A 27708-nucleotide genomic window follows, 5' to 3' on the forward strand; every position below is an offset into this window, starting at 1 on the left:
TGGAAAGCAATGAAATGGAATCCGTTCAGAAAGGACTTATGAAACTAAAATCTGTCTTTCTAAGACCAGGCTAGACTGAGGGTTCTTGACAGGGCAGATGTGAAGATGGTGTTTTGTGTTATAGGAGGATCACTGTTCAAAAGTTTCCTGTTCAATAGAGAAAACGATGCGTTTTATTTCTCTTGAAGGACCCCAGTCTCTAAAAGTCAGTTCCCCTAAGGGGTGGTGGAAGAAAAGTTTTTTAAAAATTATTTTTAAGACGTTTTAGATAAATTCTTGCTATAAAAATGGCAGATCAGCAGCGTTGAGAGGCCAGTTGACTGCCCCTGCTTCTACTTTGTATGAACTTCGGGGGCGGTGTGATACTTCCATCCCCTCCCCCAGGGGACCGAGACCAGGTCGAAGATCAACCTCAGTGTGACCAGAGAGTTATGCTAATGTTTCACGAAGGAGTTCTTCTGAAAGGTGGCGCCCGTAACCCACCTGTAATTGGTGCCGCAGTACTGGAAATAGATCAAGTACCGCGCGGTCACCGCCATCGACCGCGCCGCCTCGCCTCTCCTCTCCTCGGTGCCCGCTCTCCGGTCCAGGAGCGACGCAAGTTCACTAGGCCCTATGGCCAGGCAATAAACACCTGTGAGAAAGGAAAAGACCCAGTAAAGCTACTGTATATAATAATGATGTGAATTACACATCACTCCTCTACATGACATGATTGGTATCATTAACTGCCATGTTCTGTTGCTGTATTTCTTTAATGATTGGGACAAATTTAAGCAGGCACTTTTTGCACAGCTTGAACATTTTCCCCTAATGAGGCAGATAGGGTGTATTCAGGGTCCTTCTACTATCGCGTCGCGTACTTGATGGCGTCTTTCAGGGACCGCCAAAGCGAAGCCGCTATTGAATTTAGCGGGGAACCGGCACAGCCGCCTCACATGGTAATAGAGGGGCTGTAGGATTTTAACGCCCGTTCCTGAGGCGCTCAGTCTCGGATAATCTGAATCTGAAAATGTTGTCTGCTTCCAGAGCAGAGTCTGTTGAATTAAGCGGCTCTATCTGGCTTATTCACTCCCGGCGGTGGGGGCGGGAGCTGTGGCCAATTCTTGCCTGATACTCCTGCACGTTGCTCCACGATCCGTCCGTCTTGTGCCTCCTTTCAAATCACCCCAACCCTCACATCTACCCCCCGTCACCTAGTGCAGGAAACTTTAAATATAAATTGTGAGGGGAAGCGGCTGTCCTTTGCCTTTATCAAAGATGGTTGCCCGTACTCGCCACAGCAGCTTGCAGCCCGCGGGGCGTTGCCTCCGTGCCTGATTGACAGCTCCATAGGCGTGGGTTCGGCTGGCGGAGACTCGTATCCCAGGAAAGAGAGCGAGAGAATGGCTCTGGGAGTCTCCGCTTCAATTCGCATCGTTCCTACCATTTTGGACTAAATCAAAAACCGGTCGCAGGCAGTCCTCACATTTCCGTTCTCAAATTGGGCGATGAACAGCCTAAATGAAGGGTGAATGCCAAACTAGAGAGAAAAATACAATCAAAATGACAGTGGATTTTGAAGAGTGTGTGAAAGACTCCCCTCGTTTCAGGTAAGGGGTGTGCAGTCATTGGACGTGTATGGTATTTTTCGCTGGGTTCATTGATTCGATTAGATCACAATAAGGTGTTGGTTGTATCCGATGCTGAACCCATTAATTGTTCAAATCCGCCTGACTCCGTATGATGTTGTGCTGTATTTAGTTTGGGGGGGGGGGGGAATATCTGAATATGTTGTGAATACAAGGGTTGGATGCTTAGAAGCATCGCCGTTCCTCACAGGAAAAACTGGGCGTAGAATAATGTCTGTGGCTGCTTTGTGTTTCGGACATTCAGTTCTGTGAGGGGGGATTAGGTGCTGATGCTGCATTAGTGTTTTGTGACAGAAGTTTCATTAAAGAAATCGGGCTTTTGGTAACGAATGACATGGCGGAACTGAGCGTTGTCTAAGATCCCGTCCAAAACGCGTTAAGGATGCCAGAATGGGAAATTTTCATTTTTTTAAAAAATCGCCCTTTTCAAGTAACGCCGGGCTAAGTACAGGCAATTTGTTGCCATCGGCTGTGACGAATTGCCAACCAATTTCAGGGATAATTAATCTGTCCAAATTAATCTGTGAACGCGAGCGGGCAGCGAGCTTCCCTCTATTGTTAAATTATGATGCACGGTGTCGAAGGATGAGCGTTGTCCGAAGGAGCAGAGCTGTTGAAATCAGCGTTTAGCCGTAACTGGAGATGTGGCATTGTTGCTGTCAGTTACAGCGTGCAGTCACCGCGAAAAAAAGAGTAGAGGCGCCATTTCTCATTCGATTAGAATCCCAGCCGTACATCATTTCCGAGTGAACTTCCATTGAAAGCATTCAGTGTAACCGCATTTCTGTCCGTTTGCCAAACGGTTGTCAGCGAAGTGGCTTTTGACTCGATGACGAGGTGTGGCCTGGGATCCAATGTCAGGAGAGGGACGAAGGAGTGGCGGGGCTGGCTGACGAGGATCAGGGAAGCCGCGGAATAAAGGGCATAATCACGGACACCAGTCCTGTTCTGTGCACCATAGTGTCTTTAGTTGTGTACCGAAATATTTTTACCTCATGTGTTTTGTTTAAGTGTTGCTCATGTTGTCTAGGTTGAATTTACCACCGTTGGAAATTTACTCCGTCACGAATTAGTCATTGTGGAGAAAATGTGCAAAATAAGTTGAAGTCATGGGTATGTGGAGGTCACAAAGGATTGTACAGGGCCAGAAAGGACCACTTGGCGCACCCACTCCGTGTTCACGTTCTGCTCCGTTCCAGTTTCTTCTCACCTTCAGCAAAATCCATCAGTGTAACCCCCTGACCCCTTCTCCCCGCTGCTCGTCCAGCCTCCACTTAAATTAATTGACGATATTCGCTTCAAACCACTCCGTGTGCCAACAGCTTCCACGTTCGCACCAATACATTTCTGATCCGTTCCTTATTTGGACCGTCGGTGACTTTCTTGTATGGATGAACTCGCCTTCCTCACAAAAGGAACTGACCTCTCTATGTCCACTCCGTCTTAAAAACTTCCATCTAATAAACTTAGTTCAAATCCACCTTTCTTCCTCAGGACAGTGGCCGAGTCTTTTCATATAATAGTTATTTTTTTTTCAGTAAGCATCCAGTATTGACCCCAGGATGCCAATGCATCCTACAGAAATGAGGCAAGTTTTTAAATCACAGCAGCGTCCGATTCCATCGACAACTCTGGCTCATCATTCAGGTTGTCACCAGCATTCTTCCTCCAGAGATTGATCCGGCATTTTCATCCGTCAACACTTCCACCTCTGGAATATCAAGCACTGAATCCCTTTTGCCATAATCCCTCTACTGCTGCCCCTCCTGTTCGATCAATATTTCACATGCTTTTCCCTGCAGGAATTCCTGTGAATTGCGTTCAACAAGATTTGTGTAATCTAACCTGGGGCTCTGGATTTCAGGTCCTCTCCGAACAGGGTTTTCCGTCGTGATTTAAATCACTGGCCAGCTCCACTGGCTTCTGCTCCTCTGGGGGTGAGATGAGACATCTGCCTGCATCTCTCTCTGACCTCTTCCGTTATAGGTTAATTCCTTCGCATTTGCGAAAGAGACATCAGATTATAACTGAAGTTCAGTCCCGGTTGGTGACTGTCACAGATGTACAGCGGAGGGCGTTCTGACTGGTTACATCGCCGTCTGGTATGGAGGGGAAAAGCGCGGGATTGGGAAAAAGTTGTCAACTCACTCAGCTCCTCACGGGCACTAACCTCCCCGCCACTGTGGACGTATTTAATATTCGATGTTCAATAAGACAGCAGTCATCATTAAGGACCCTAACCCTTACCGTCAAGGACATGCTCTCTTCTCAGTTGGAGGAGTTACAAGACCTGAAGATAGACGCTCAATATTTTATGTATAGTTTCTCCCCCTCCAGCTTTCTAAACAAATCATGAACACTGCCGCACTTTCTTTCTCTTTGCACGATATATATTTCTTACTGTCACTTGTAGTAGTAGCATTATTTATGAATTCCGCTGTATCGCTGCCGCAGAGCAATACATTCCACAGATTTGCACCGTACTGTACTTATCAACGTGGAGCGGGTAGAGAGTTTGTAAATCTGGCGGGAGCAAAGGGTGTTGGGAATGGTGAGGGTGGAGCACCGTGGGACAGGGCAGAGAAGGAGGGCGTACGGGTGCAGATACACCCAGCTCTGGGACACCAGGCAAGGTCGTTTGATTCAGAATAATTGGTTTATTGACCATTACAATATGTCTTTGTGCTTCCCGCTCCCTTCCCCTTCTCCAACCATGATTACCCTCTCCCTGTCCCCACTTCAGTCCACAAGAGACCCGTACCAAAATCAGGTTTATCATCACTCATATATGTAATGAATACAAACACGAGGAAATCTGCAGATGCTGGAACTTCAAACAACACACACAAAATGCTGGTGGAACACAGCAGGCCAGGCAGCATTGATAGGGAGAACCCTTCGTCAGGTTTCGGCCCAAAACATCGACAGCGCTTCTCCCTATAGATGCTGCATGGCCTGCTGTGTTCCACCAGCATTTTGTGGGTGTTGTTATATGTAATGAAATTAGTTTTTATTTTATACAGTACAATGCATAAAATTGCTACAGTACTGTGGAAAAAGTCTTGAGCACTATATATGTGTGTGTGTGTCTGTGTGTATAATATATATATAATGGGCCGAATGGCCTCCCCTTTGCAGCTGCTTTCAGTCATTCAACCTTTTGAACTTGACCATCCACAGGGAATTGTTTGACATTAGCAGTTTGGTCCTGAACGTGAGGAGTGATATCGGGCTCTGCTAATGTACATTAATAACTCGACGAGATAGGGGAAGGTCAGAGTGATGACACGGCTTGGTAACGGGAGATGTTAGTGCAGCTGAGACGTGAGTGAAAGCAGGACAACCTAATCAAGAGGAACTGAGAGACCTGGAGGTACCCAGAGACTGATCTCTGGCTGGAAGTATGATAAATGTGGAGCGTCATTCTAAATTTTAAATGCAAGCCATTAAACTTGAGCACATTTACAGGGAGCGCTGCCTCAAGAAAGAGGCATCCATCATCGACCACCGGGCCGTGCTCTCCTCCCTTCTACCATCAGACAGGAGGTACCTTGAGTCCCACACCACCAGGTTCAGGAACAGTTATTACCCTGCAACCATTAGCTTTCAAACCAGCATGGATAACTTCACTCACCTCAACTCTGAATATTCTACAGTCAAGGACTCTAAACTCGTGTTCTCTGTAACATTTATTTATTTCCTTATTTGCAAAATTTGTTTTCTTTTGCACATCGGGTTCTTGTCAGGCTTTGCTTATGTCTAGTTTTTCCTAGTTCTATTTATTTTCCTGTAAATGCCTGTAAGAAAATGAATCTCAGGGTTGGTTATGGTGACATAAACATACTTTGATAATAAATTTACTTTGGACAAAAGGGAGTAATGTTGAATTTGTAAAGGCATTGGCTTTGGCCACGATTGAAATAATGCATTTCAGGCAGGTACCAGAGCTCCAGAAAGGGGGAACTAAGAGTGTTTACTGGCTAGTTACCAGAAGGAATCAGAATCAGGTTTAACATCACCAGCATATGTTGTGAAATTTGTTGACATAGCACCCGCAGTACAATGCAAAACATGATAATATAGTAAATTAATTACGGTCAGTATAGGAACGAGAGAAAGTCGGCAGGTGCTGGAAATCCAAGCAGCACACACGCAAAATGCTGACCAGGCAGCATCTATGGAAAAGAGAATAGCCGACTTTTCAGGCCGAGACCCTTCACCTTTTTTTCTCCAGTCCCGAGGAGGAGTTGGAAGGTGGGGGGAGAGGAAGGAGAAACAAGGCGATGAGGTGAAACAGGGAGGGGTGAAGTAAGAGCTGGAAAGTTGATTGGTGAAAGAGATACAGGGCTGGAGAAGGGGGAATTGTGTGTTAAATAATTAAATTTAAAAATAGTGCAAAAACAGAAATAATATTTTAAAGAAGGTGAATATTTTAAAGTGGGTTAAATGTCCATTCAGAAATTGGATTGCAGAGGGGGATAAGCTGTTCCTGAATTGCTGAGTGTGTGCCTCAAGGCTTCTTCTGTACCTTGCTTCTGATGATAGCGATGAGAAGAGGGCATCACCTGGGTAACGGGGCTTGTAATGATGGACGCCGCCTCTCTGAGTCATCCGCTCCTTGAAGATGTACGGAGGCCAGTGCCCAAGATGGAGCTGACTAATTTTACAACTTCCTGCTTACAAAGAGGTTTGCCGGCACACGGACTAGTCGGATAGAGGCTAATATTCCACAACTTTTCACTTAGTGACTAATCAGCACCGACAGTGTGTGGGTTGAGATGACAAGGAAATAAATGGGAAAGATGGCTGTTTTTATTCTTAAGCAGGTTACAAGATAATGGAAACTTCTGCACCCATGGCAGCTTTTGAGGCAAAATAAATGACATAAATTAAAATCTGTGACCTGTTAGAAAAGGTAGAGGGAAGAGCAGACAAGGGATTGAAGTGGAGATATTTAGTTTTATTCAGAAACATCCAAGTCGGTGTTTAATGCCCAACCCTGACTTCTGTGAGATGTTAGTATTGGGTCATCTTTGCTAAGTAATTGCTGTGTTCTCTACCTAATTTCTTCGGAAATGTTTTTGTCTATAAGACCAGTTGTGGGATTACACCTTGCAGCTGTACTCTGGCTATTGTGGGCTTGCTGCCTCATACCTCCAGTAGTCCAGGTTCCATCCTGGCCTCTGGTGCTGCCTGTCTGTATGAAGTTTGCAGGTTCTTGCTGTGAACAATGTGGGTTCCCTCTAGGTGTTCCTTTTTCTGCTACAGGTCACAAAGCCATACAAATTAGTAGTGTAGTTATCCTCTGTAATTTGCCTATGATATATTAGAGAGGGGCAGGGGTGACTGGGACTGTGCGGGGAATAAAGTGGGTTTAGAGTACGACGGCTGCCGATGATCAGTACGGACGTGATGGGCTGAATGGCCTGTTTCAGTGCTCTATGACCATGACTCTGTCTTGGCTTGTCCTTCACTGCCCTCCTGATGGAGTCTTGCGCAGTCCATTTGTAAAGCATTGCCGTTCTTTCTAAGAGAACGAGCGTAAAAAGCGTCGAAATTTAATTAGAAGCAGCAAAAATAGTAATGACTAAATCGACTTGGGAGAAAGAGGCCACTGGAACTCGTCCTGCCAGAGACTGTTTATGTGGACCCTCTCTCCCAGCATGCATAAACGTTTGAACTCTTTCACAGGCTGACTGTAAGATTGTGGAACCTGCTACCTACCACAAGAAGGTACAACAGCCTACACAGGTGCAGTTAACAGTACATACATCCAGGAAAAGGAACAAGAGGTCACGCTGACAACATTAGATAAAATAAGGTTGGAGGAAGCTTGTGGTGGAATATGAAGACCAGTAAAGCTAAGCTGGGCTGAATGGCCTGATTCTAACCCTTGCAACCTATATAATTCTGATGTATTGCTTGCTTGGATAATGTATATTATCACATGCAGCTTTTATGACTGGAAATCCCTGAAGGAATAAGGAGTGAATTTAAATAGAATCGAGTGGGTACTCAGCCTTTTTTTTTCTATTGTATTTCATTTCCTGAAGGATATGCAGGCACGATGTTTCCGATGTCCCTGTGTACATCTGGGGTCAAGACCACTCCGTGCAAACCGGTCTTTTCATGGGATAATGAGAGGAAAATAGTGGCGTCGCAGATTTTAAACCCATTAAAGATAGTAGCTGTTCAGGAGTTGGTTATCTGAAAAGTTCACGTGCTTGGATGCCATTGTGGGTTACGCTGTGGTGTAGTGGTTCATACAACACTTTACAGCACCAGCTTTAAGACTGGGGCTCTATTCCTGCCGCTGTCTGTAAGGAGTTTGTATGTAATCCCTGTCACCCTGTGTGTTTCTTCCAGGTGCTCTGGTTTCAAAGCTCAAAGTAAATTGATTATCAAAGTTCGTACAATATATGCCACTATACACTACCCTGAGATTCATTTTCTTGCAGGCATTCACAGTAGAACAAAGAAATTCCTCTTGCATTCCAAAGCAGGACGGTTAGGGTTAGTGAGTCGTGGACGTGCTCTGCTGGCACTGGAAGCGTGGCAACTCTTGCAGACTGCCCAGCACAACCCTTGCTGATTTGGTCTGACACAAAAGGCGCATTCCACTGTATGCTTCGATGTACGTGTGACAAATAAAGTGAACCGTTGAGTGTCTGCCTGCACATGCCAATGCAACTGAGTAATAATATTTGCAGTCTCCAACTGGCAAGGAAGGAGATTTGTCTTATTTCGATTAACAATTGTTTAATCTTGCATCTTCATAAAGTGGAAGATGAATTTATTTACCTTCCTTTTCGAAGTTGGGAGATAACAAGTCCTTGAGTGTTCCATCATGCATTATCATCGTGGATCTAAAACAAACACCATGCCTGTGAACAGTTTAACAACAGCGGAGGAGCCACTCTCAAAGGATTGTGCAAACCACACTAGGGTTGATGTTTGTAACATGTTGGTGTCTAATACTTGGCCTCCCCCACATTTCTTGGTTGGGAACTCGGTAAGATGTAGCATTAAAGGAATTCTGTAGTCTGCTGTAGCCTTCGCTGTGATGACATGATTGCTTATATGAAGAGCTGGTGAATTTCAATATTTAAATCTGAAGTTAAAAAGCTAATATCTACCTTGGTCGCTATGAAAGTGCTGGACTATCAGAAAATCCATGTGATTTGTTGAGGGAATTTTCCAAACCTTGCCCACTATAATCTAATAGAGACTTTGTACTGACCAATGTGATCTGCTCTCATGTCCTCTGAAACGGTTCTGCAAGCAGCTGGATTTGCGAACAGTACGCTTCAGCCTTGTCTGTGATGCCCACGTGCCATTTATAAATAAATAAGAAAGTAGCATTCAATATCAAGGACCCTCACAATCCAGGTTATGCTCTCTTCTTGTTGCCAAGAAAGAGGTACAGAAGCCTTGGGTGCCACACCTCCAGGTTCAGGAACAGGTATTGCTTTACAACCATCAAGCTTCTAAACTCACCTCAGTTTTGAACTGATTCCACAACCTATGGACTAACTTTCAAGAACTCTACAACATGGGTTCTCGGAGCTTATCCATTCATTCATCCACCCATCTTCTATCCAATTTGTCTTTTGCATATTGGTTGTTTGTCTTTGTGTGTAGATGTTCATCGATTCTATTGTAAATGTCTGCAAATAAGTGAACCTCAGGATAGCATATGGTGACATAGAGTTTGGGCACCCCTGGTCAAAATTTCTGTTACTGTGAATAGCTAAGCAAGTAAAGATGACCAGATTTCCAAAAGGCATAAAATTAAAGATGACACATTACTTTAATATTTTAAGCAAGATTACTTTTTTTATTTCTATCCTTTACAGTTTCAAAAGAACAAAAAAGGAAAAGGGCCTGAAGCAAAAGTTTGGGTACCCCTCATGGTCAGTACTTAGTAACACCCCTTTTGACAAGTATCACAGCTTGTAAACGCTTTCTGCACCAGCTAAGAGTCTTTCAATTCTTCTTTGGGGGATTTTCAGAGTCTGATAAATCTTCCTGAAGGTCCTTTGCAGTCAAATGGGGGCTTTGATTTGCCTTTCTAGCAATCCTACAAGCAGTTCTTTCAGAAAGTTTTCTTGGTCTTCCAGACCTCAACTTGAGCTCCACCATTCCTGTTAACTGCCATTTCTTAATTACATTACAAACTGAGGAAACGGCTACCTGAAAACACTTTGCTGTCTTCTTATAGCCTTCCCCTGCTTTGTGGGCATCATTTATTTTAATATCCAGAGTGCTCGGTAGCTGCTTAGAGGAGCCCATGGCTGCTGATTGTTGGGACAAAGTATAAGGAGTCAAGGTATTTATAAAGCTTTAAAATTTGCATCACCTGGCCTTTCCTAACGATGACTGTGAACAAACCATTGCCCTAACAAGCTAATTAAGGTCTAATACCTTGGTAAAAGTTAACTGAGAACTCAAATCTCTTAGGGTGCCCAAACTTTTACATGGTGCTCCCCTTTTTTTAACGCTCTAAAATTGTACAAAACACTAATCTTGCTTAAGATGTTGAAAAGGATGTTTCGTCTTTAACTTTTGCAGATCAGTTCATCTTCTGCTCACTTAATTATTCACAGTAACTGAAATTTTGACCAGAGATGCCCAAACGTTCGCATGCCACTGTATATGTACTTCGATAATAAACTTACTTTGAACTTGCTCTGTGCTGTAGATAACAACATCCACCTGCTAACACAGACTGTATCTTAGCTTTTACACCTCATTTGAACGCATCCACCTCTGACAGACCCGCAGCTGAGGTTTGGTGTGAGTTTTGTGCTTAGCGTCTGGGCTCCGGTTTGAAAGTGCTGCTGAGTGAAGGAGAAAGCCCTCCCTTTAGAAGAGTGGGCAGCCGGCATTGCCCTCAGAAACTTCTTGACTTAGTGAACCAAATGGCTTCCACCTGTACTGTGGCTGTTCAAGGCATCCCACGGCAAGGGAAATTTGACATCAAACAGCTTGAGACATTAGGTAAGGTGATCGAAAGCTTGGTCAAAGGCATCTTAGAAGCTTTACAGCAAATTCCAGAACATGAGACCTACCCAAGGCTGGATTGCCACTGGTGCAAAAAGCAGGAATAGGTCTTCTAGGCACATACTCAGTAGCCATTTTATTACATACAAGAGCATAAGCTGGTTTGGTCTCCTGCTGCTGTAGAACTTCCAGTTCAAGACACAATGCGTTGTGCATTCTGATGCTCTTCTGCACACCACTATTGTAAGACATGGTTCATCAAGTTACTGTTGCCTTCCTGTCAGCTTGAACCAGTCTGGCCATGTTCCTCTGTCCTCTCTCATTAGCAAGACATTTTTGCCCACGGATCTGCTGCTCACTGGATGTTTTGTTGTTTTTCGCACCATTCTCTACAATCTCTAGAGACAGTTGTTCGTGAAAATCCCAGGAGATCAGCATTTTGATTCTGATGTTTGGTCTGAACAATAACTGAACCTCTTGACCGTGTCTGCATGCTTTTATGCTCTGAGTTGCTACCACATGATTGGCTGATTAGGTATTTGCATCAGCAAGCAGGTGTACTGAATGAAGTGGTCCCTGAGTGTACAGGAGTGAAGGAGATCACAGACGTGGAGGTTCAGAAATTAGGACAAGAATCATTAAGTCAGGCATCACCTTGGAAGCGGATAATGTCAGGTACTTTTGTTTCATTAAGTTAGGGTTTCCAAAGCTGGCAGTGGACTTGAGAATAAAATAACATTGTAGTATGCTGCTTGGAGGCTGTTTCAACTTAGTTTAATGAAAGGAGTGAGAAGTTGAGAGGGAATCCCACTATGTTTAAGTAGTATCAAGAAGAGTACTTGAATGCAAAGGCAAGAAGGCTGTTGACTAAGGACTGGGGAATGGAATTGAGCTTGGATGTGGTGAGTCATCAGCTCTTTTACTGTGCTGGGTGACTCTAATTTACCCCTCACTACTCCCCACCCCCGTCAGTCAAATTGGTAGGCCATGAGGCTCTCGGAGACTATACTATGCAAATAAAAGACTCAAAATAAAGCTATGGATCACAGATTTAATGCAAGGGACTATTCAGCAGAGTGACAACAATGTCCTTCTGACAAGTGTCTGCTCCATCAAACGGAAGGTGAATCTATTTGTTTCCTGTGTAAAAGTGTGTTTTGTGTTAGTGGACCAGTTTGGAAAACAAATTATGATGTCATTAAGCCAACTCTTTGTACATAAATCTTATTTGTATATCACGACTAAAGCCTTTCCAACCGTTGAGCACATCGACATGGAACGCTGTTTTAGCAAAGCAGCATCCATCATCAGAGATCCCCACCACCCAGGCTGTGCTCTTCTCACTGCTGCCATCAGGTAAGAGGTACAAGAGTGTCAGGACCCACGCCACCAGGTTCAAGAACAGTTACTACCCCTCAACCCATCAGGCTCTTGAACAAAGGGGATAACTACACCCATCTGCCCATCCATTGAGATGTTCCCACAACCAATGATCTCACTTTAAGGATTCTTTGTCTTGTTGCCTCAGGTTCTCGTTACTTATTGCTATTTATTTATATGTGCATTTGCACAGTTGGTTGTCTTCTGCACTCCAGTATGCCCGCAGGAAAATAAATCTTAGGGTTGTATATGGTGACTTGTATATACTTTGATTTGTATGTGCCCTTTCCTTTGTAAGTACAAGACTATGATTTTGAGGATGATATTGACAGCATGTTGATAATGCAGCCATCTAAATTTAAAAGTGACTGCCAGTTTTCTGCTGGCCCATGATTAATACGCTGAAACTCATGATCTGATATGTGAGCAGAGTTTCCGATTTGCCTGGGCAGTGTATTAATAACATTGAGGGGATCCAGTGTTGAGCATGAAAGCAGCTCATTGTGAAGTATTTTTGGGCAAATCATTGGATCCTATCGTTCCTGCTGAGAAGATGCAGTGATGGGAAAGTGTCACGTGGGTGCCTTTTGAGGGCAGTTCACAAATAAACAAAGCCTGTTACTTTTCCAAGCAGCAATCATCTCCTTCGTTTTGAAGTTCTGAGGAATTTTCACATTGGCCAACCTACTTATATAAAAAAAAATCAATCTGGAATAACATTTTCTGGTTTGTTGGTCTCCAGCGCCCCTGACTTTATTTCAGAATTTCAGCACCTGCGCTCGTTTGCTGTCGAATGACAATTAGCTCGGTGTTGAACGGAGGTAGAATTAGATGACGTGCGGAGTTTGGGACAACTGATGCACAGACTGCTCCTGTTCCATTGGCATCAAATTTCAAGCTAAATTTATTATCAAAGTACTTGTCACCACATACTATCCAGAGATTCATTTTCTTGCAGGCATTCACAGTAGAACAAAGAAATGCAACATGAAGCAATGAGAAACTGCAGGCGAACAAAGACTGGCCAGCAACCCACGTGCAAAAGCAGTCCAATGTGCAAACTGCAAAAACAATTAAAGCATGAAATGAACAATGCCCGGAACGTGCGGTGTAGGGTCCTTGAAAGTGAGTCTGTGGGCTGTGGAATCAGTTCAGAGTTGAGGAGAGTGAAGTTCTCCACACTGGTTCAGGAGCCTGATGGTTGAAGGGTAATAACTGTTCCTGAACCGGGTGGTGTGGGGTCTAGGACTCCTGTACCACCTCCCCGATGGTAGAAGTGAGGACAGGGAGTGGGGGTCCTTGATAATGGATGCTGCTTTCTTGTTGCAGTGCTCCTTGTAGATGTGCTGAACGGTGGGGTGGGTTTTGCCTGTGATGGACTGGGCTGAATCCATGATATTTTTTAATGTATATATAGAGCTGTCACATTGCCAGGCCTATTCTGTTCTATTGTCTCGGCTGGAGCTTCCTGAAAAGGAGCTCAGCATTTCAAGCGGCCAGGCAGGCGTGGAGGCTGCTGACTCACTACAAGTCCTCCCAGATGATCTCTGTACGGATCAGCCAAATTCAGAGTGAATTCCTTGGATTGGTCTTGTGTTTCGCTCCTCCCACGTTACAGGCCGAGCACTGCTGAACCAGTTCATTAGTTGGGAGCAGCTGATTGCCGGATTGGATGGGGGTTCCTGTCAGTTAAATTTCTGCTGGGACAGGTGAATGGGAAATGAGGCGTGGCAGGAAATTTGATTGCCCAGAGTGCTAGGGCTATTTTTCAGCCCTTTGGACAGCTGTTATGGGTAAAGGGATCTTTATAGCTTAGCCCCGTTAGCTATTTTGGCAGTGTCTCTCCGGACTTGTACAGGACTCCAGTATGACCAATGTGCATGGTTAATGTGACTGAACTTTATAGGTGTTGTCAGAAGCCAAGACTGCAAAGGATCCAACCTAAAACGTGCTACAGGTTCTGCTATGGGGACTGACTGTGGACGTTGTCCATGGGGAACCTCCATCACCGGTCACACTCCACCTGCATGAAGCTGGAGCCCAAGTGTGTGATTTGTTAAGTGTTGGTCATACATGTGTGGGTGGCTGCTCGTAACATACTTCACTTTCTGGTCTTTAGGAATTGTGCAAGATAAAGATTGCATTGCCCACTTATTCCGTGCTTTGTGGCCCACATGCCATTTTGGTCTATTTGTTGTGCTGCCAATCGGATGTTCTCGGTTTTCGAAGGAGATCAGAAAATCCAATGAGTCTGTGCCATCTCGGAGTGCTCCCATCGATCTCGTCTCCCCCCACCCCGCAGCCTATTCTGATACCTTGGCCAAAGCTCTGCTCTAGTTTTCCCATCGCCTGCCCATACCAGGGGCCATTCACAGTTGCTCAGCACCAAGCACAGCTTCCTGGGGGCGTGGAGCCCAGGGAGTGGATAAGGTCAGGATTGACCCCAGGCTGCTGATTGCAGTGGGACTGCTGTGGAACTTGCTGTGCCCCTGTGGTGCCCGGCTGATCTGCAGCTTAGATGGTCCTTTATGGGGTATTACCTAAGGAAGTGTGGGAAAGGGGGGGGGCACTCATTCGCTAAGCTCTGCCCCACCGTGCATTGAGATTATTGACCCAGTACCTGACTGTAAGAACCTACCCTATCTCCTTGTTAAACCTTTCACTTTCAGCCCAAAATTAACAATATCACATGTTATGTGTGGGAGAGAATTCCAAATGTTTCCTGCCCTGGATCTGGTCAGGCCACATCTGGAATGTTGCGTACAGTTCTGGTGGCTCCACTATGGGAAGGATGTTGAGGCTTTGGAGAGGCTGCAGAAGAGGTTCACCAGGATGCTGCCTGGTTTAGAGGGCATCTGCTGTCTCGAGAGGCTGAATAAACTTGGGTTGTTTTCTCTGGAGCGCCGGAGGCCAAGAGGAGATCTGATAGAGGTTTACAAGATTGAGAGGTGTAGACAGGGAGTATCTGTTTCCCAGGGTTGAAATATCTAATACCAAGAAGGCATGCATCAAACGTGAGAGGAGGTAGGTTCATAGGTTCAAAGGGGATGTGAGGGGTCATTTACTCACAGTGATGGATACTTGATACGGTGGAAGAGGCAAATACATTAGAGGCTTTTAAGAGATGTTTAGATAGGTATATGGATGTGAGGAAGATGAGGGGTTATCGACATTGTGTAGATAGGAGGGATTAGTGATTTTTAGCTGATTATGGGCTGAAGTGCCTGTTCCTGAGCTATTATGTTCTATAGATCTATGTAGAAAATGTCTCCAATTTCACCTCTGATGGGGCTTAGGCTCCCTAACCAGCAGAAATAATTTCTTTCCATCCACCATATCAGTTCCCTTCTTAATATCTCAAATTTTGAAACAAATCACTCTTAATATGTAACCTTGACTTGTGCATATTTTCCTGACCATTGGAGCTTCCACTGTAACAGACGCTAAAAAGTCTATTACCCCGGGCTGTTCCTGATGGCTGAGTGGTTCAAGACAGGAATTGTTCTCAATCTGTTGAAATACTTTTTCTATTGCATATTTCCCATCCTCCCAGAAGAATTTCCAAAACAAATTTAAAAAAAAATCTTATTTTTATACCACACTATAATTGTCATGATCAAAGTGCAGGTCATGGTTTTAAAAAAGAGTGTGCTTCGGGGGTGGGGGGGGGAAGAAAAGTTCTGGAAATCAAGTAAAAGTGGATGGAGTTTACTCTGACAATTACCTTGCAGTTAAATTCCACAGGAAATAACTGTTGAAATCTCCCGCCATGTCTCTCTCTCTCTCTCTCTCTCTCTCTCTCTCTCTCTCTCTCTCTCTCTCACAGTCTGTCAAGTGTGTGTTCTCTTGAGAAACTGGGCTGGACTCATTAACCTGCTGTTACTATTCATTAGGTCATTAACTTGAGGGCTTGCTCATCTGGTATTTGAGCTCTGCAGTTAATTAGGAGGGGATAAGTTAGAGAAATTTTCCATCTAGTTTCAACTCCACTTTTCCTGAACCTGCCAACCACAATCCCCAGGGTCCAGGATTCCCTGGATTTCAGACAGCAGACTGAAAAGAATACAATTAAGTTTTTACCAAAAGGACTGTTTTAACCTGTACAAAGATTGCTCAGGACCTACCCCCTCATAACTACGTGCCTGGAACACCAGAGGCAAGGGTGGTTCCCAAAGCTGAGGTAATATTTCAAGTCCTGGCTTTTTGCTCTGCTGGTGAAATTATCAGGGAAGATATTCCGATATTCCAAACTTTTCTGCACATTTTTTTCCCACTAACCGTATCTGCTTTTTTGCTATTATTTCCTGCTGTTTTCTGGTATTCTCCAGTTTCCGATCAGCCAGTAGCAGAAACACTAAAGTACTTGCAACATGTCAGGCCATGGGCTCCTCTACTGCTGCGATGAGGCAGTGTTCAGTTGGAGGAGCTTGTATTCCCCGTCTGGGTAGCCTCCAACCTGATGGCAGGAACATCGATTTAATAATAAATAATAACAAGTGGGAAATTCTTTTGTTGTAGCAGCAACATTTAAAAGCACACTTAGCAGTCAGAATTCCTCAAACTTCCAGTAATTGCCCACCCTCCTTCAGCATTCCCGTTTCCCTCTCACGCCTTATCTCCTTATCTGCCTGGTGCTCCTCCCCCTTCCCTTTCTTCCATGGTCTTCTACCCTCTCCTATCTGAGTTCTGCCTTCTCCAGCCCTTTATCTCTTTCACCAATCAATTTCCCAGCTCTTTACTTCACCCCTGCCCCTCTCTCGGTTTCACCTGTCAGCTACCACTTTGTACCTCTTCCATCCCTCACCCCACCTTCTCATTCTGACTTCTCACCTTTTTTATTCCTGTCCTGATGAAAGATATCAGCGCGAAATGTCAACAATTTACTCTTTCCTGTAGGTGCTGCCTGGCCCGCTGAGTTCATCCTGCATTGTGTGTGTGTGTTGCTCGGATTTCCAGCAGATTTTCTCCAGTTAGTCAAGTCAAGTCACTTTTTATTGTCATTTTGACCATAACTGCTGGTACAGTACACAGTAAAAACGAGATGTTTTTCAGGACCATGTTGTTACATGAAACAATACAAAAACTACACTGAACTATGTAAAACGACACAAAAATCGACACTAGACTACAGACCTACCCAGGACTGCATAAAGTGCACAAAACAGTGCAGGCATTACAATAAATAATAAACAAGACAATAGGGCAGTAGAGGGCAGTAAGTTGGTGTCAGTCCAGGCTCTGGATATCGAGGAGTCTGATGGCTTGGGGGAAGAGACTGTTACATAGTCTGGTCGTGAGAGCCTGAATGCTTCGGTGCCTTTTCCCAGATGGCAGGGGGAAGAAGAGTTTGTATGAGGGGTGCGTGGGGTCCTTCATATTGCTGTTTGCTTTGCGGATGCAGCATGTTTTTGTGAAAGCACTCCCGAGCTTGGTCTCGGCCTCTGTCCCTTCAGTACCACTTGATGGTGCTCAGTTGGTTAATCGTACCTAGAACAGTCATAGAAACAAGGCACTCTGTCTCAACAACTGTCCCCTCTCCTGCCGTCCACTTCCACTTCCAAGTCTGAGTGGATGAAACCCTTCATGAAGGAGTGGAAATCAAGGGACATAGTTTCAGAACAAGGGTTTGCTTATTTAACAGAGGTGAGAAGGAATTCCATTGCTTTGACTCATTTGTGCTCACCCCTACCAGAAAATTGTGGAGACCCCATTGAACTATTGAACTGTGAGATGAGTGGACTTTTGGGCTTTGGAAGCACCAAGAGTCATGAAGGTTCAACCAAGATCAAATCGGTCATGATCCTCTACAGTGGCAGAATAGACTTGGAATCTTGCAGGGCCTATTTCAAATGCACTGCTGTATTTCAGAGCATTTCTGTTGGGGAAAAGTATGGATATTGGATAGGGATGATCAGTTTCTGCTGTGATGTCTCCAAAAGTAGAGTCTGGTCTTCTGCTTGTTGGGTGGCTGCTTGGGTTCTATAGGATTGTGAGACCAGAGAAAAGGGCAATGTTGATCTTGGTTTTTAGAAAAAAAATAATTCTGACTGTAGCCGTGTTCGCCAAGGGAAATCTGTGAATGATTAGCAGTTTAGGAGGCTCAGTGATGCAAAGTAGTAGTCCCCGTACTGACAGTTCTGTAATAACCAAGAGGCCCTGTTTCTCTGCACTTGTGCTGTGTTCCCAGCCTTGTCAGCGTACCCTGGAGGCTGTGATTTTTACCAGATGCTCCCCTTTTGGATTTCGGGAAAATCGAGGGCGCGGGTCAGAGCTTAACAGGTGAGTGCAGGCTGGGAAATGTGTGTGGAGGAAGGAAAGGGGAAACCTCTTAGGTTTGTGATGTTCGGGCCTGTGGTCGAGGGCATGAATGAAATCGGTAGTGGATGCAATGCCTAGAAACAACAAAGTCAAAACAAAAATCGCAAGGAGGTGATACTCACAACAATCAGGCCTCCTCGCTGTCCAATACTGGTGCGAATCAGAGACTTTCTTCTGGTGTGTGGGACAGGATTTCACTGAATTTCTCCCTGCCACACAACCTGCACAAAATGCAGGGCCTGCTTAGTGGGCCAGGAGGGAAATGGACAGTGGAGGTTTTGGGTTGAGACTCCTCATCTGCATTCCCTTAGCTCCGGGTTACATTGCAGTGACTCCAGACCAGACCCTCAAAACACAGAGAACAAGATGGCTCACAGCACTCCAGATAAGGCCTCACCAGTGCCGTGTGAACCCACTCTTCAATATTCAAGCAACACCTAGCTCTGTCGTACTCAAACACAATTCACCCACCACATGTTGTCTCGGCAGTGCTGTCAGATCCCACATCAAATTCCAAAGTACATTTATGATCAGAGAATGTATAAATTATACAACCTTGAGATTTGTCTGCTCACAGCAACCACATAGCAAGAAACTGGAAAGAAGTCAATGGAGAACAGCACCCAATGTGCAGAGAAAGAGGGGAAAAGCCCCACAAATCATGCAAACAATAGAAACGAGCAGCAGCATTCCAAACTAAATTTAGTCCTTCGATCCAAATCCCTAGAGTAGGCCAAATTAGGCCCAAAGCCTCGGTCTCAGTTCATCATATTAGTCGCGAAGTCTGCAGACACAAAGCCCAGCAGTCAAAGCAGTTCACAGCTTCAGCACAATGGAGAGAGGAGCGAAGATAATGAGAAACCCTGGATTTTAATTCCTCTTTTTCTAGTACTCTTATTTTCTATCACTCCTTGAATCCTGACTGTGTTATTCCCAGAACCGTGGGACTTTGTACCCAATCATCCCACACAGCTTCTTCAAGTTGCATCTTAAACAGATATGCATTATAGGCTTGGGCACATAATGTGCTTCATGATTACCAGGGGAAGAGGTCTGACTCAGGTCTCTGGGAACATCCTTCTCCTGTGCTCGAACTTTCTCTCTAATTCCTGATGTTCTTTGGTGTGCCACTGTAGTGTAGCAGCTAGCACGATGCTATTACAGCTCGGTGGCTTCAGAATTCAGTCCCGGCACCATCTTTAAGAACTTTGCATCTCCTTCCCGTGACCGTGTGTGTTTCCTCCGGGTGCTCTGGTTTCCTCCCACAGTCCAAAGACCTACTGGTCAGCAGGTTATTTGGTCATTGTAAATTGTCCTGTGATTAGGCTAGGGTTAAATAGGTGGATTCTGGATGGTGTGGTTTGCTGGCCGGAAAGGCCTACACTACACTGTGTCTCTAACTCAAATAAAATATAAACACCACCGTTTGTTATTGCCTATTGCCCAAATTCCCAGGCAGCATCAGAGATCCGCTCCCAGCTTGGAAAAATAAGGATTGCCGCAAGAACCAGTTGAATGATCGAAAGCCATGCCACTCCCTCCTCTAGGATTAGTGGGATAATTCTCAGGATAAAGGGTTGTCATGTAGGATTGATGCTCTTCTCATGGAGAAGGCTGCAAATCTACGAAATCCTCTACCTTAAAGGGGTGTGGCAGCTCAGACGTTGAGTGTATCCGATGAACTTGTCTTTGATGGTGGCTGTGTTCCATCATTGCGGATCTCTACTTACCGTGTCCCTGAGTTATTGCTTGTAAATTTCACTGAGTGCCTTCCGAAAAGACTGGCCCAATCTCCCAACTGATCAACTGCGTTTCAAAAGAAATAATTTTTGAAATGAATGAGAGAGGAAGTTGCTGGCAAAAGTATTGTGTTCCCTTTCTGTGCCTTCTCTCTGTACAGTATCAAATGTAATCTCTTTATTGTAAACTTCAAGAACTGCTCTGCATCGAGATCAGTTTTTGTTTGATCTTGTATTGCTTTGTTTTAGGGATATTGTTTGAGGTGAAGTCCTATTGTAGAGTCATTGATCGTGTAAATGTTTGCACAGGGCAGGAAAATCCACGCTCCTTGGTCCGTTGTGCTAGCTCGATAGGTCTGGACAATCTCACTATTTCTGACTGATTCTGGATTGATTTCAGAGTTTGCTCAGGCAAATCAGTGATTGGTTAGAATGGGTAGCAGTGAATCATTTAAGTATCATTAATGGGACTAAAACACAGAGTTCACAGTTGATTTATACAAAGCTGTTGGAATTGGAATGAGTAATAGGTAACTGATAAAGGGAAACCCGACTGTTACTTTCCATGCGTGCCTAATGTAAATATCCATTTCCTTGCGTCCACCCCCTCCCCCTTCACCATCCGCGTTTCCTTCTTGCACGTTGAAAGCAGTGGTCCTGGTTGTTCTGTGGGCTGCTTCTGCCTTGGTTACATCCAAAGCTTAATCTAGTTTCACAAACACTGACAAGGGGGTGGTGGAGGGATGTTGAGTCTGAAACTGTTCCCCCTGATCTCGGCTCCCTCAGTTTCTGGCTGCAGCCAGTAAGGGAATTGAGCCTTGCCTGAGTTTGACTTTTTTCTGGAGATCATTTTCAGTACTCTTTTTTTTAAAAAACTTTCACAGAAGTTACTTCCTCAGTGGTTTCAGCTTGACAATAGTTGCGCTGGAGTTTTGTGTGATAACTACGTAATGACTACAAATCAGTACGGCATGAGTAATCCTGACTGTGTACTATTTACGAATTGCTCACGAACGAACTGCAGTCACTGTTTATGTGCCAACAAAGTTCAGCTGCCAATTCTCACATAGCAAGTTCCCAGAAACAGCAGCTTTAAGGAATCTGAGCTCAGAAATGCTGTTTGGGGAGCAGCCTTGGCCGAGTCTCTGGGACAAAGGTGTGGCTGTGTTTTTCCACTCCTATCCAAGTGGGCTGGGAAGGGAGTTAATGACTTATCCGACAGCATTTCTGACAATGCCGCAATCCCTCAGGACTACGCTTGTCAGTGCTTGCTCATCAAGGCTGGCTTGAAATGTGTCCTCTCTCCCCAAGGTGAGAGCTGTGGACTGGGCCAAGCTCAGAGTTGGACAAGGTAGTTGTTGCTGACTCCACTGGGAGTTGTGTACACAGCAGGGGCAGCTATGAGAAAGTGTGACTTCTGGCTCCCCTGTAACAGGAGCTCCCCACTTCAGGCCCCCTGTATGAGTCATAGCCAAAGTGGTGCAAAGCCGATATATTAGATTGGGATTTCAATAGTTCCATTTAACATGCAACCTGAAGCCTGAAATTCTTGATCTTCGCAGACATCCATGAAATCAGGTGCCCCAAAGAAAGTGTGGCAATAGAACAGTTAGAACCCTATAGCCCCCCCCACTCTCTCCTCCCACACAAAAACAGCAGCAAAGCAATGACCCTCCCCCATTTACTTCAACATGATAAAAGCATCAGCACCCTCTGCCCACCAAGCAAAGCCCCCAGTAAAGACCATGATCTGCAAACAACAAAAACTAATTGTTCATCTGACAATTCAACTTACCACAGGCTCTCTCTCTCTCTCAGAGAGGTGACACTGAGACTGAGAACTGAGCTCCCGTCGGCTCCTGATGTTCTGTTTTCTCCCCTGGTGCTTCAGTGGGTGGCAGGGGCATAGAATTGCTTGTCTCCAGGATCACAAAGCCTCGGAGCCCTGAAGGCATGTTCGTCTTCTAGGCTGTGTCCTTGGGATATCGAAAAATGGCTGCAAAGAACCGAAGTTCCAGTGCCGCCCCAGGTCAGGGTCTTCCATCTTGAAAAGGAATAAGAAAGGCACTGAAGGTAGAAATTAAGCTGTTTTTTAGATGAGCTTGTAGAAGTTGCTGTTGAGAGCCATCTTGGCTGTGACCACTTCTGGGACGTTTCTAGATGCACACTGCTCTAAAAGGATTCGAAAATCGAGTGGGGTAGACCAACAGATCCCTTACAATTGATTTTTTAAAAAAATTCTTCTATTCCCCCCCCCTCCCACCACAGCTCACCATCACCAACACCACCATCATTGCTTTGCATACTCCTCATTGAAACTCAACTCCAAAGGCACAAAAAAGCTGACTGGCGTGCTTGGTAATGTAAATGAAGATAGCACAATTGTCCAATAGGGATTCCATTGAATTACAATTAAACAGTAAGCAAGGATGGCCAGAAAGGTTTCTTCAAACAGGAACGTGTTGAGGTTGATACTTTTTTCTGTTAGTGAATGATATCTCCCTGAAGTAAATGGAAAGGAGTTGCTGTCAGCCAAAACTCAGACTGGAGAAACTCCAGAATCAGAATCGAGTTTAATATCCCTGACATGCATCATAAAATTTCTTGTTTGTGGCAGCAGTACATTGCGATAGATAGCAATAAAAACTATACATTACAATAAGTATTTATCAAAAAAAATGCAGTGCAAAATGAGAGGAGAAGAATGTCAACTTCGGCCCGAAATGTCGTCACTACCTCCTCCCATAGATGCTGTCTAACCTGCTGAGTTCTACCAGCATTTTGTGTTTTTATCAACAAAGTGCTCATGGGTTCACTGTCCTTTCAGAAATTTGATGGCAGAGGGGAAAAAGCTGTTCCTGAAGCATTGAGTTGTGTGCCTTCAGGCTCCTGTACCACCACCTTGATTGGGGTACTTAATGCTGGATGCTGCCTTTTTGAGGCATCGCTCCTGGAGGGTGCCCTGGTTGCTGGGAGGCTAGTGCCCTTGATGGAGCTGGCAGAGTTTACAACTTTCTGCAGCTTTTTCCAATTGTGTGCAGCGACCCTTCCATACCAGATGGTGATGCAGCTGGTTACAATGCTCTCAGTGGTTCATCTGTGGAAATTTGCTAGTGTCTTTGCTGACAATCCAGTTTTCTTCAAACTCCAAATGAAATACAGGCACTCTCATGCCTTCTTTTTAATTGCATCAGTATGTTGAGCCCAGGACAGATCTTCTGAGATGTTGATACAAGGGAGCTTGAAGCTGCTCACCCTTTCAGTGCTGATCCTCGATGATGACTAGTTCCTTTCCCCTTCCTGATGTCCACATTCAGTTATTTGTTTTCACTGAAGTTGAATGCAAGGTTGTTGCTGCAACAGCACTCAACCAGCTGATCTACCTAGCTCCTGTACACTTCCTTGTCACCATCTGGTATTCTGCTAACAATAGTTGTCGTTGTGAAATTTATAGATGGCGTTTTAGCTGTGCCTAGCCATGCAGTCATGGGTACAGCGAGAGTAGAACAGCGGGCTAAGCCCTCATCCTTGAGAGGCTCCGCTGTTGGTTGTCAGAGATGTTATTTCTGTTCCGCACAATCTGTGGTCTCCTGTTGAGGAAGCCAAGGGTCCAGTTGCAGAGTAAGGTACAAAGGGCCAGATCAGAGCTGAGGGTACGATGGTGTTGAACGCTGAGATGTAATCAATAAAGAGCAGCCTGACGCAGGTATTACTGTTGTCCAGGTGATGCAAGACTGAGTGATGAGCCCGTGAGGTTGCACCCACTGTAGACCTATTATGGCGATAGGCAAGTTGCAGTGGGTCCAGGTCCTTGCTTAAGCAGGAATTGATTCTCGCTATGACCAACCTCGCAAGCACAGTAGGAGTGAGTGCCACTGGGCGATAGTCGTTCAGGCTGTTCACCCTGCTCTTCTTTGGCACTGGTATAATTGTCACTCTTTTAAAGCAGTAGGACCCACCAATTGTTGCAGCGGGAGATTGAAAATGTCTTGAACACGCCCGCTGGTTGTTTGACACAAGTTTTCAATTCCCTACCAATTCCCTCATCAGGGCCTGACATGGTGTGAGGGTTCACCCTCTGTTCTGACGTTGGCTTGCGAGACAGATCACAGCGTCACCAGATGCTGCAGGGATCTGCACAGATGTAGTTTTATTCTCCCTTTCAGAGCGTGCATAAAAGGCATTGAGCTCATATGGGAGTGAAAGATCACAGGCATTCATGATGTTAGGTTTAGCTTTGTAGGAATTAATGGCCTACAAACCCTGCCAGAGCTGACATGCATCTGATTGTGCCTCTAACCTCAATCAGAATTGTTACCCTTTTATGGGTCTATAGCCATCTGGATCTCTTGAGGAGCTCTGGATTTCTGGTCTTGAATGCCAGAGATCTAGCCCTCAGCAGACTATGAATCTCCTGCTTCATCCGTGGCTTTTGATTTGGGTAAGTCTGGTATGTTCTCAAAGGCACAAAGATTTTGATGAAGTGGGTGACAACTGTGGCATATTCATTCAGACTCAAAGATGAAACACTGAAATACTGTCCAGTCCTTCGGGTGCTCCTCCACCTCCCTCGACCATACCTTCTTGGTCCTCACCACTGATGCTGTGGTCTTTAGTCTCCACCTGTATGCTGTGAGTAGAAGTATCAGACTTTCCCAAGTGTGGGCGTGGGATGGCATGGTAAGCATCCTTGATGGTGGTATAACAGTGGTCGAGTGTTTTGGCTTCTCTGGTTCCACGGGTAATATGTTGGTGGTAGTTGCTGAGAGACTTTTAAAAGCTGGCCTGGTTGAAATCTCTTGCAAGATAGGGAAGTGTGCTGTTTTGTGCCTGCTGATTACATTACTCAGCTCCTCCAGTGCCCGCCTGAAGTGGGATGTACACCACCACCAGGGTGATGGTGGAAACCACTCTTGGCTGATCAAAAAGGATGGCATTTGATCACCAGCTGTTTCAGGTCAGATGACTGGGACTGAGGCAGAATTGCCACGTCTGTGCACTGCGATGAGTTAATCGTTGAGCATACTCCATTCCTTCTGCCTTTAAAAGACTGAGCTGCTCTGCCTTTGCAAAGAACGGTGAAGGTATTGAGCGGCAGGGCTCTGCCCGAAATGGCGGGGGCGAACCACAGCAGTCCCCAATATCCCTCTGGTACTGCAATCTTGCTCTGAGGTTGCTAGTTTTATTTCATGGAGACTGTACATTCTCCAACAGGATAGTTGGGAGTGGAACTCTAAAGCCACCGTGTTTCAATTGAACTGGTAAACCAGCGCACCATCCCTTACTCTGTTTTTTTTTAAAGGGGAACTCCACTTGTGATCTGAGTCTGTTCCTTCATGGCAGATCTGACTGTAGATCCAGCTCCAACTACCTGCCTTTTCCCCAAAACACTTAATTCCTCTGCTGTGCAAACTTCTACAACATTTGGTGACCAGCCCAGGTGCTACCTAATCTATCTGCTGACCTGTGGCACTAATGCTGACCGCTTTTGTGACAGAGAAACAGAAAACCCTCAGTCCTATTTCTCTACAGTCAGTCCAGCAGGGAATAATTGATTTGAATACCAAATCCAATTCTTGGCAAAGTTAATAGCAGCAGCAATTGGCAAAAGATATTGCTCTTGTCGAGTGCTGAAAGCAATGAGCAACCCAAACCTTTTGCCAAGATCTTGAAACTACTGGTCATCCTCACACAATTAATCAGTACGAGTTTTAAATAGTAGTCATTTTGGTAAGTTGTCAATCTATGCACAGCAAGTTTCAGAGAATGTAAGCAAAGGGTCTGAGGATTAAGTTTTTGACAACAGCAGACCAACATGGCCCATCGAGTGGGTGACTGGGCCTTCAAGTTTCATACAAAAGCCGGCACCCATTAACCTGGCACTCATTCGATTTTGCACGGAATTCCCAGCCCAAACGTGAATCCAGGAGTGGAACCTACAACGGGGAGGCTAATGCGACACTCTCACTGCGGTATTTCAGAGGCAGCAAGTGGAGCTCATGGACTTCTTTTCAAGGATAAGAGGCTGTCTTTCTCACCCAGGAATGTTTGGCTACATGGGAAAATGTCAATTTCTCACCTTCCCCAGAGATCCAAGTGTAATACTTCCCCATGACAGAGGACCTGTCCGAGTCCGTTACCTGCCTTATGAGTCCCATATTGTGGGAGACCAGTCAAATGCAGGCAGAATGGCACTGAACACCCTGTGAAGGACCAGGGTAGCATAAAGGTGAAAAAAATAGGGGTTTTATTTACCCAAAATGTTTACAAACTCATCAGAACTGTTCTAGAGTCCAAACTTGAATCAGCTGAACAGAACTTGTTCACAACAACATAGTAAATACTCCTCAAACCAAGAGACACCACACATCTCCTCACTGTGGGTTTTATATTCGATGCTGGCCAGTCCATAGTAAATTGCAGGGGAGAAAAAACATTCTTCTCCTTAAAAAGATACGGCATAAATGAAGCAGCTCCAGAGAACACTCCTCTGGCTGTAGCAGAAAGGCACAAACCAATTATCCAGCCCCATCTACTTAGGCCGGTGTAATGCAACAGCTCAGCCGTTTGCCAGATTGTCAGGAGGATGGTCGGCTACAGGACACTTTAATATGCCTGGTTGATGGTGCGGCTGGTACTTGCAGCTGCCACACACCCGTTTGTCCTCCACTCTCATCTCCGTCAATGCCAATCTTGCTCGACGCTCCAGTCAGTGAGGAGTGGCAGAGCCAGCCATGGGTCCATTACTGTCTGTGATCTGTTTTAACTGCTAAGTGCTTTCGGGGTTCGTGAACACGGATGCAAGAATGTTACACTGCCCCAGGCTCCAACTTACTGTGCAGATTGGACTAAAGTCTCCACCTGGCATTTATCAAGCATTCTCCCTCAAATGACTCTGATAATCAGTGAATTACGTTACTAACAGTGGCATCCTGTCCTAGTCATATATGTGCATCTGCCAGTAGTCTGGGGCCTGGCTGGACAGGGGAGTTAAACTTCAGATTCTACAGGTAAAGCATAAGTGCGTATGTTTTCCGGGCTAGATCCATTGAAGTCACAGCAAAGACGGGATTCACCTTCTGAAAGTTTGGAGCCTCAGAAGGTTCGGGTCTCATTGGAATCAAGGACACAATCTGGGATAAATCTGATCAGGAAGGAGGATTTTGGAGCTGGTGTAGTGAGAAGAGGGGGATGTGGAAGGAGAGTTTGTGACCCGACACAATCAAGTTCAAGTTTCCTGTTATTCAATCAACGAAACATCATCCCTTTTGGGCCATGGTGCAAAGCACAGTGCAGATAGTCAAACGCAGCACATATAATTACGATCCGGCACAGAGTCACAAATCACAGGGCCTTGAAGTGCATAGATAGGCAGAATGACATAAAGTGGAAGGTGCATGTTACTGGCACTACTACAAAAAGCAATGGAATAAGTGGGTGAAACTGCAGCAATAAAAGATGAAAAGTGACCAGTGCAGGCTGAGTGTGTGTGAGCAACTTCTGGAAATCACCAGCCTCGTATGGGTATCCCAATTGTTACTGGATCTCAAGTCAAGCTTATTGTCTTTTCACTATGTACATGTATACCGTCAAACAAGACATCTCTGAACTATAGTATACATAACGCATAATAACTT

At 45.1% G+C, this 27708-nt stretch overlaps 2 protein-coding genes across 3 annotated transcripts in view; one reads left to right on the forward strand and one right to left on the reverse strand.

The window, feature by feature from the left end:
- Nucleotides 1-766, reverse strand: part of pusl1 (pseudouridine synthase like 1) — a 97129-nt gene extending 96363 nt beyond the window's left edge. Inside the window, exon 1 of the mRNA XM_059952023.1 lies at nt 484-766. Within this exon, the coding sequence (XP_059808006.1) occupies nt 484-539 (56 nt within the window). The 5' untranslated portion in view covers nt 540-766. The remainder of the gene's footprint in view (nt 1-483) is intronic.
- Nucleotides 767-898: 132 nt separating this feature from the next.
- The window catches only part of LOC132382131 (arf-GAP with coiled-coil, ANK repeat and PH domain-containing protein 3-like), a 365516-nt gene continuing 338706 nt past the window's right edge, over nt 899-27708 (forward strand). For both annotated transcript variants that reach the window (XM_059952024.1, XM_059952025.1), the window contains exon 1: nt 899-1592. In XM_059952024.1, coding sequence (XP_059808007.1) covers nt 1504-1592 — 89 coding nt within the window. In that variant the 5' untranslated portion in view covers nt 899-1503. The remainder of the gene's footprint in view (nt 1593-27708) is intronic.

Source organism: Hypanus sabinus, chromosome 27 (genome assembly GCF_030144855.1).
Source record: "Hypanus sabinus isolate sHypSab1 chromosome 27, sHypSab1.hap1, whole genome shotgun sequence".
In the NCBI taxonomy this organism is placed as follows: Eukaryota; Metazoa; Chordata; class Chondrichthyes; order Myliobatiformes; family Dasyatidae; genus Hypanus; species Hypanus sabinus.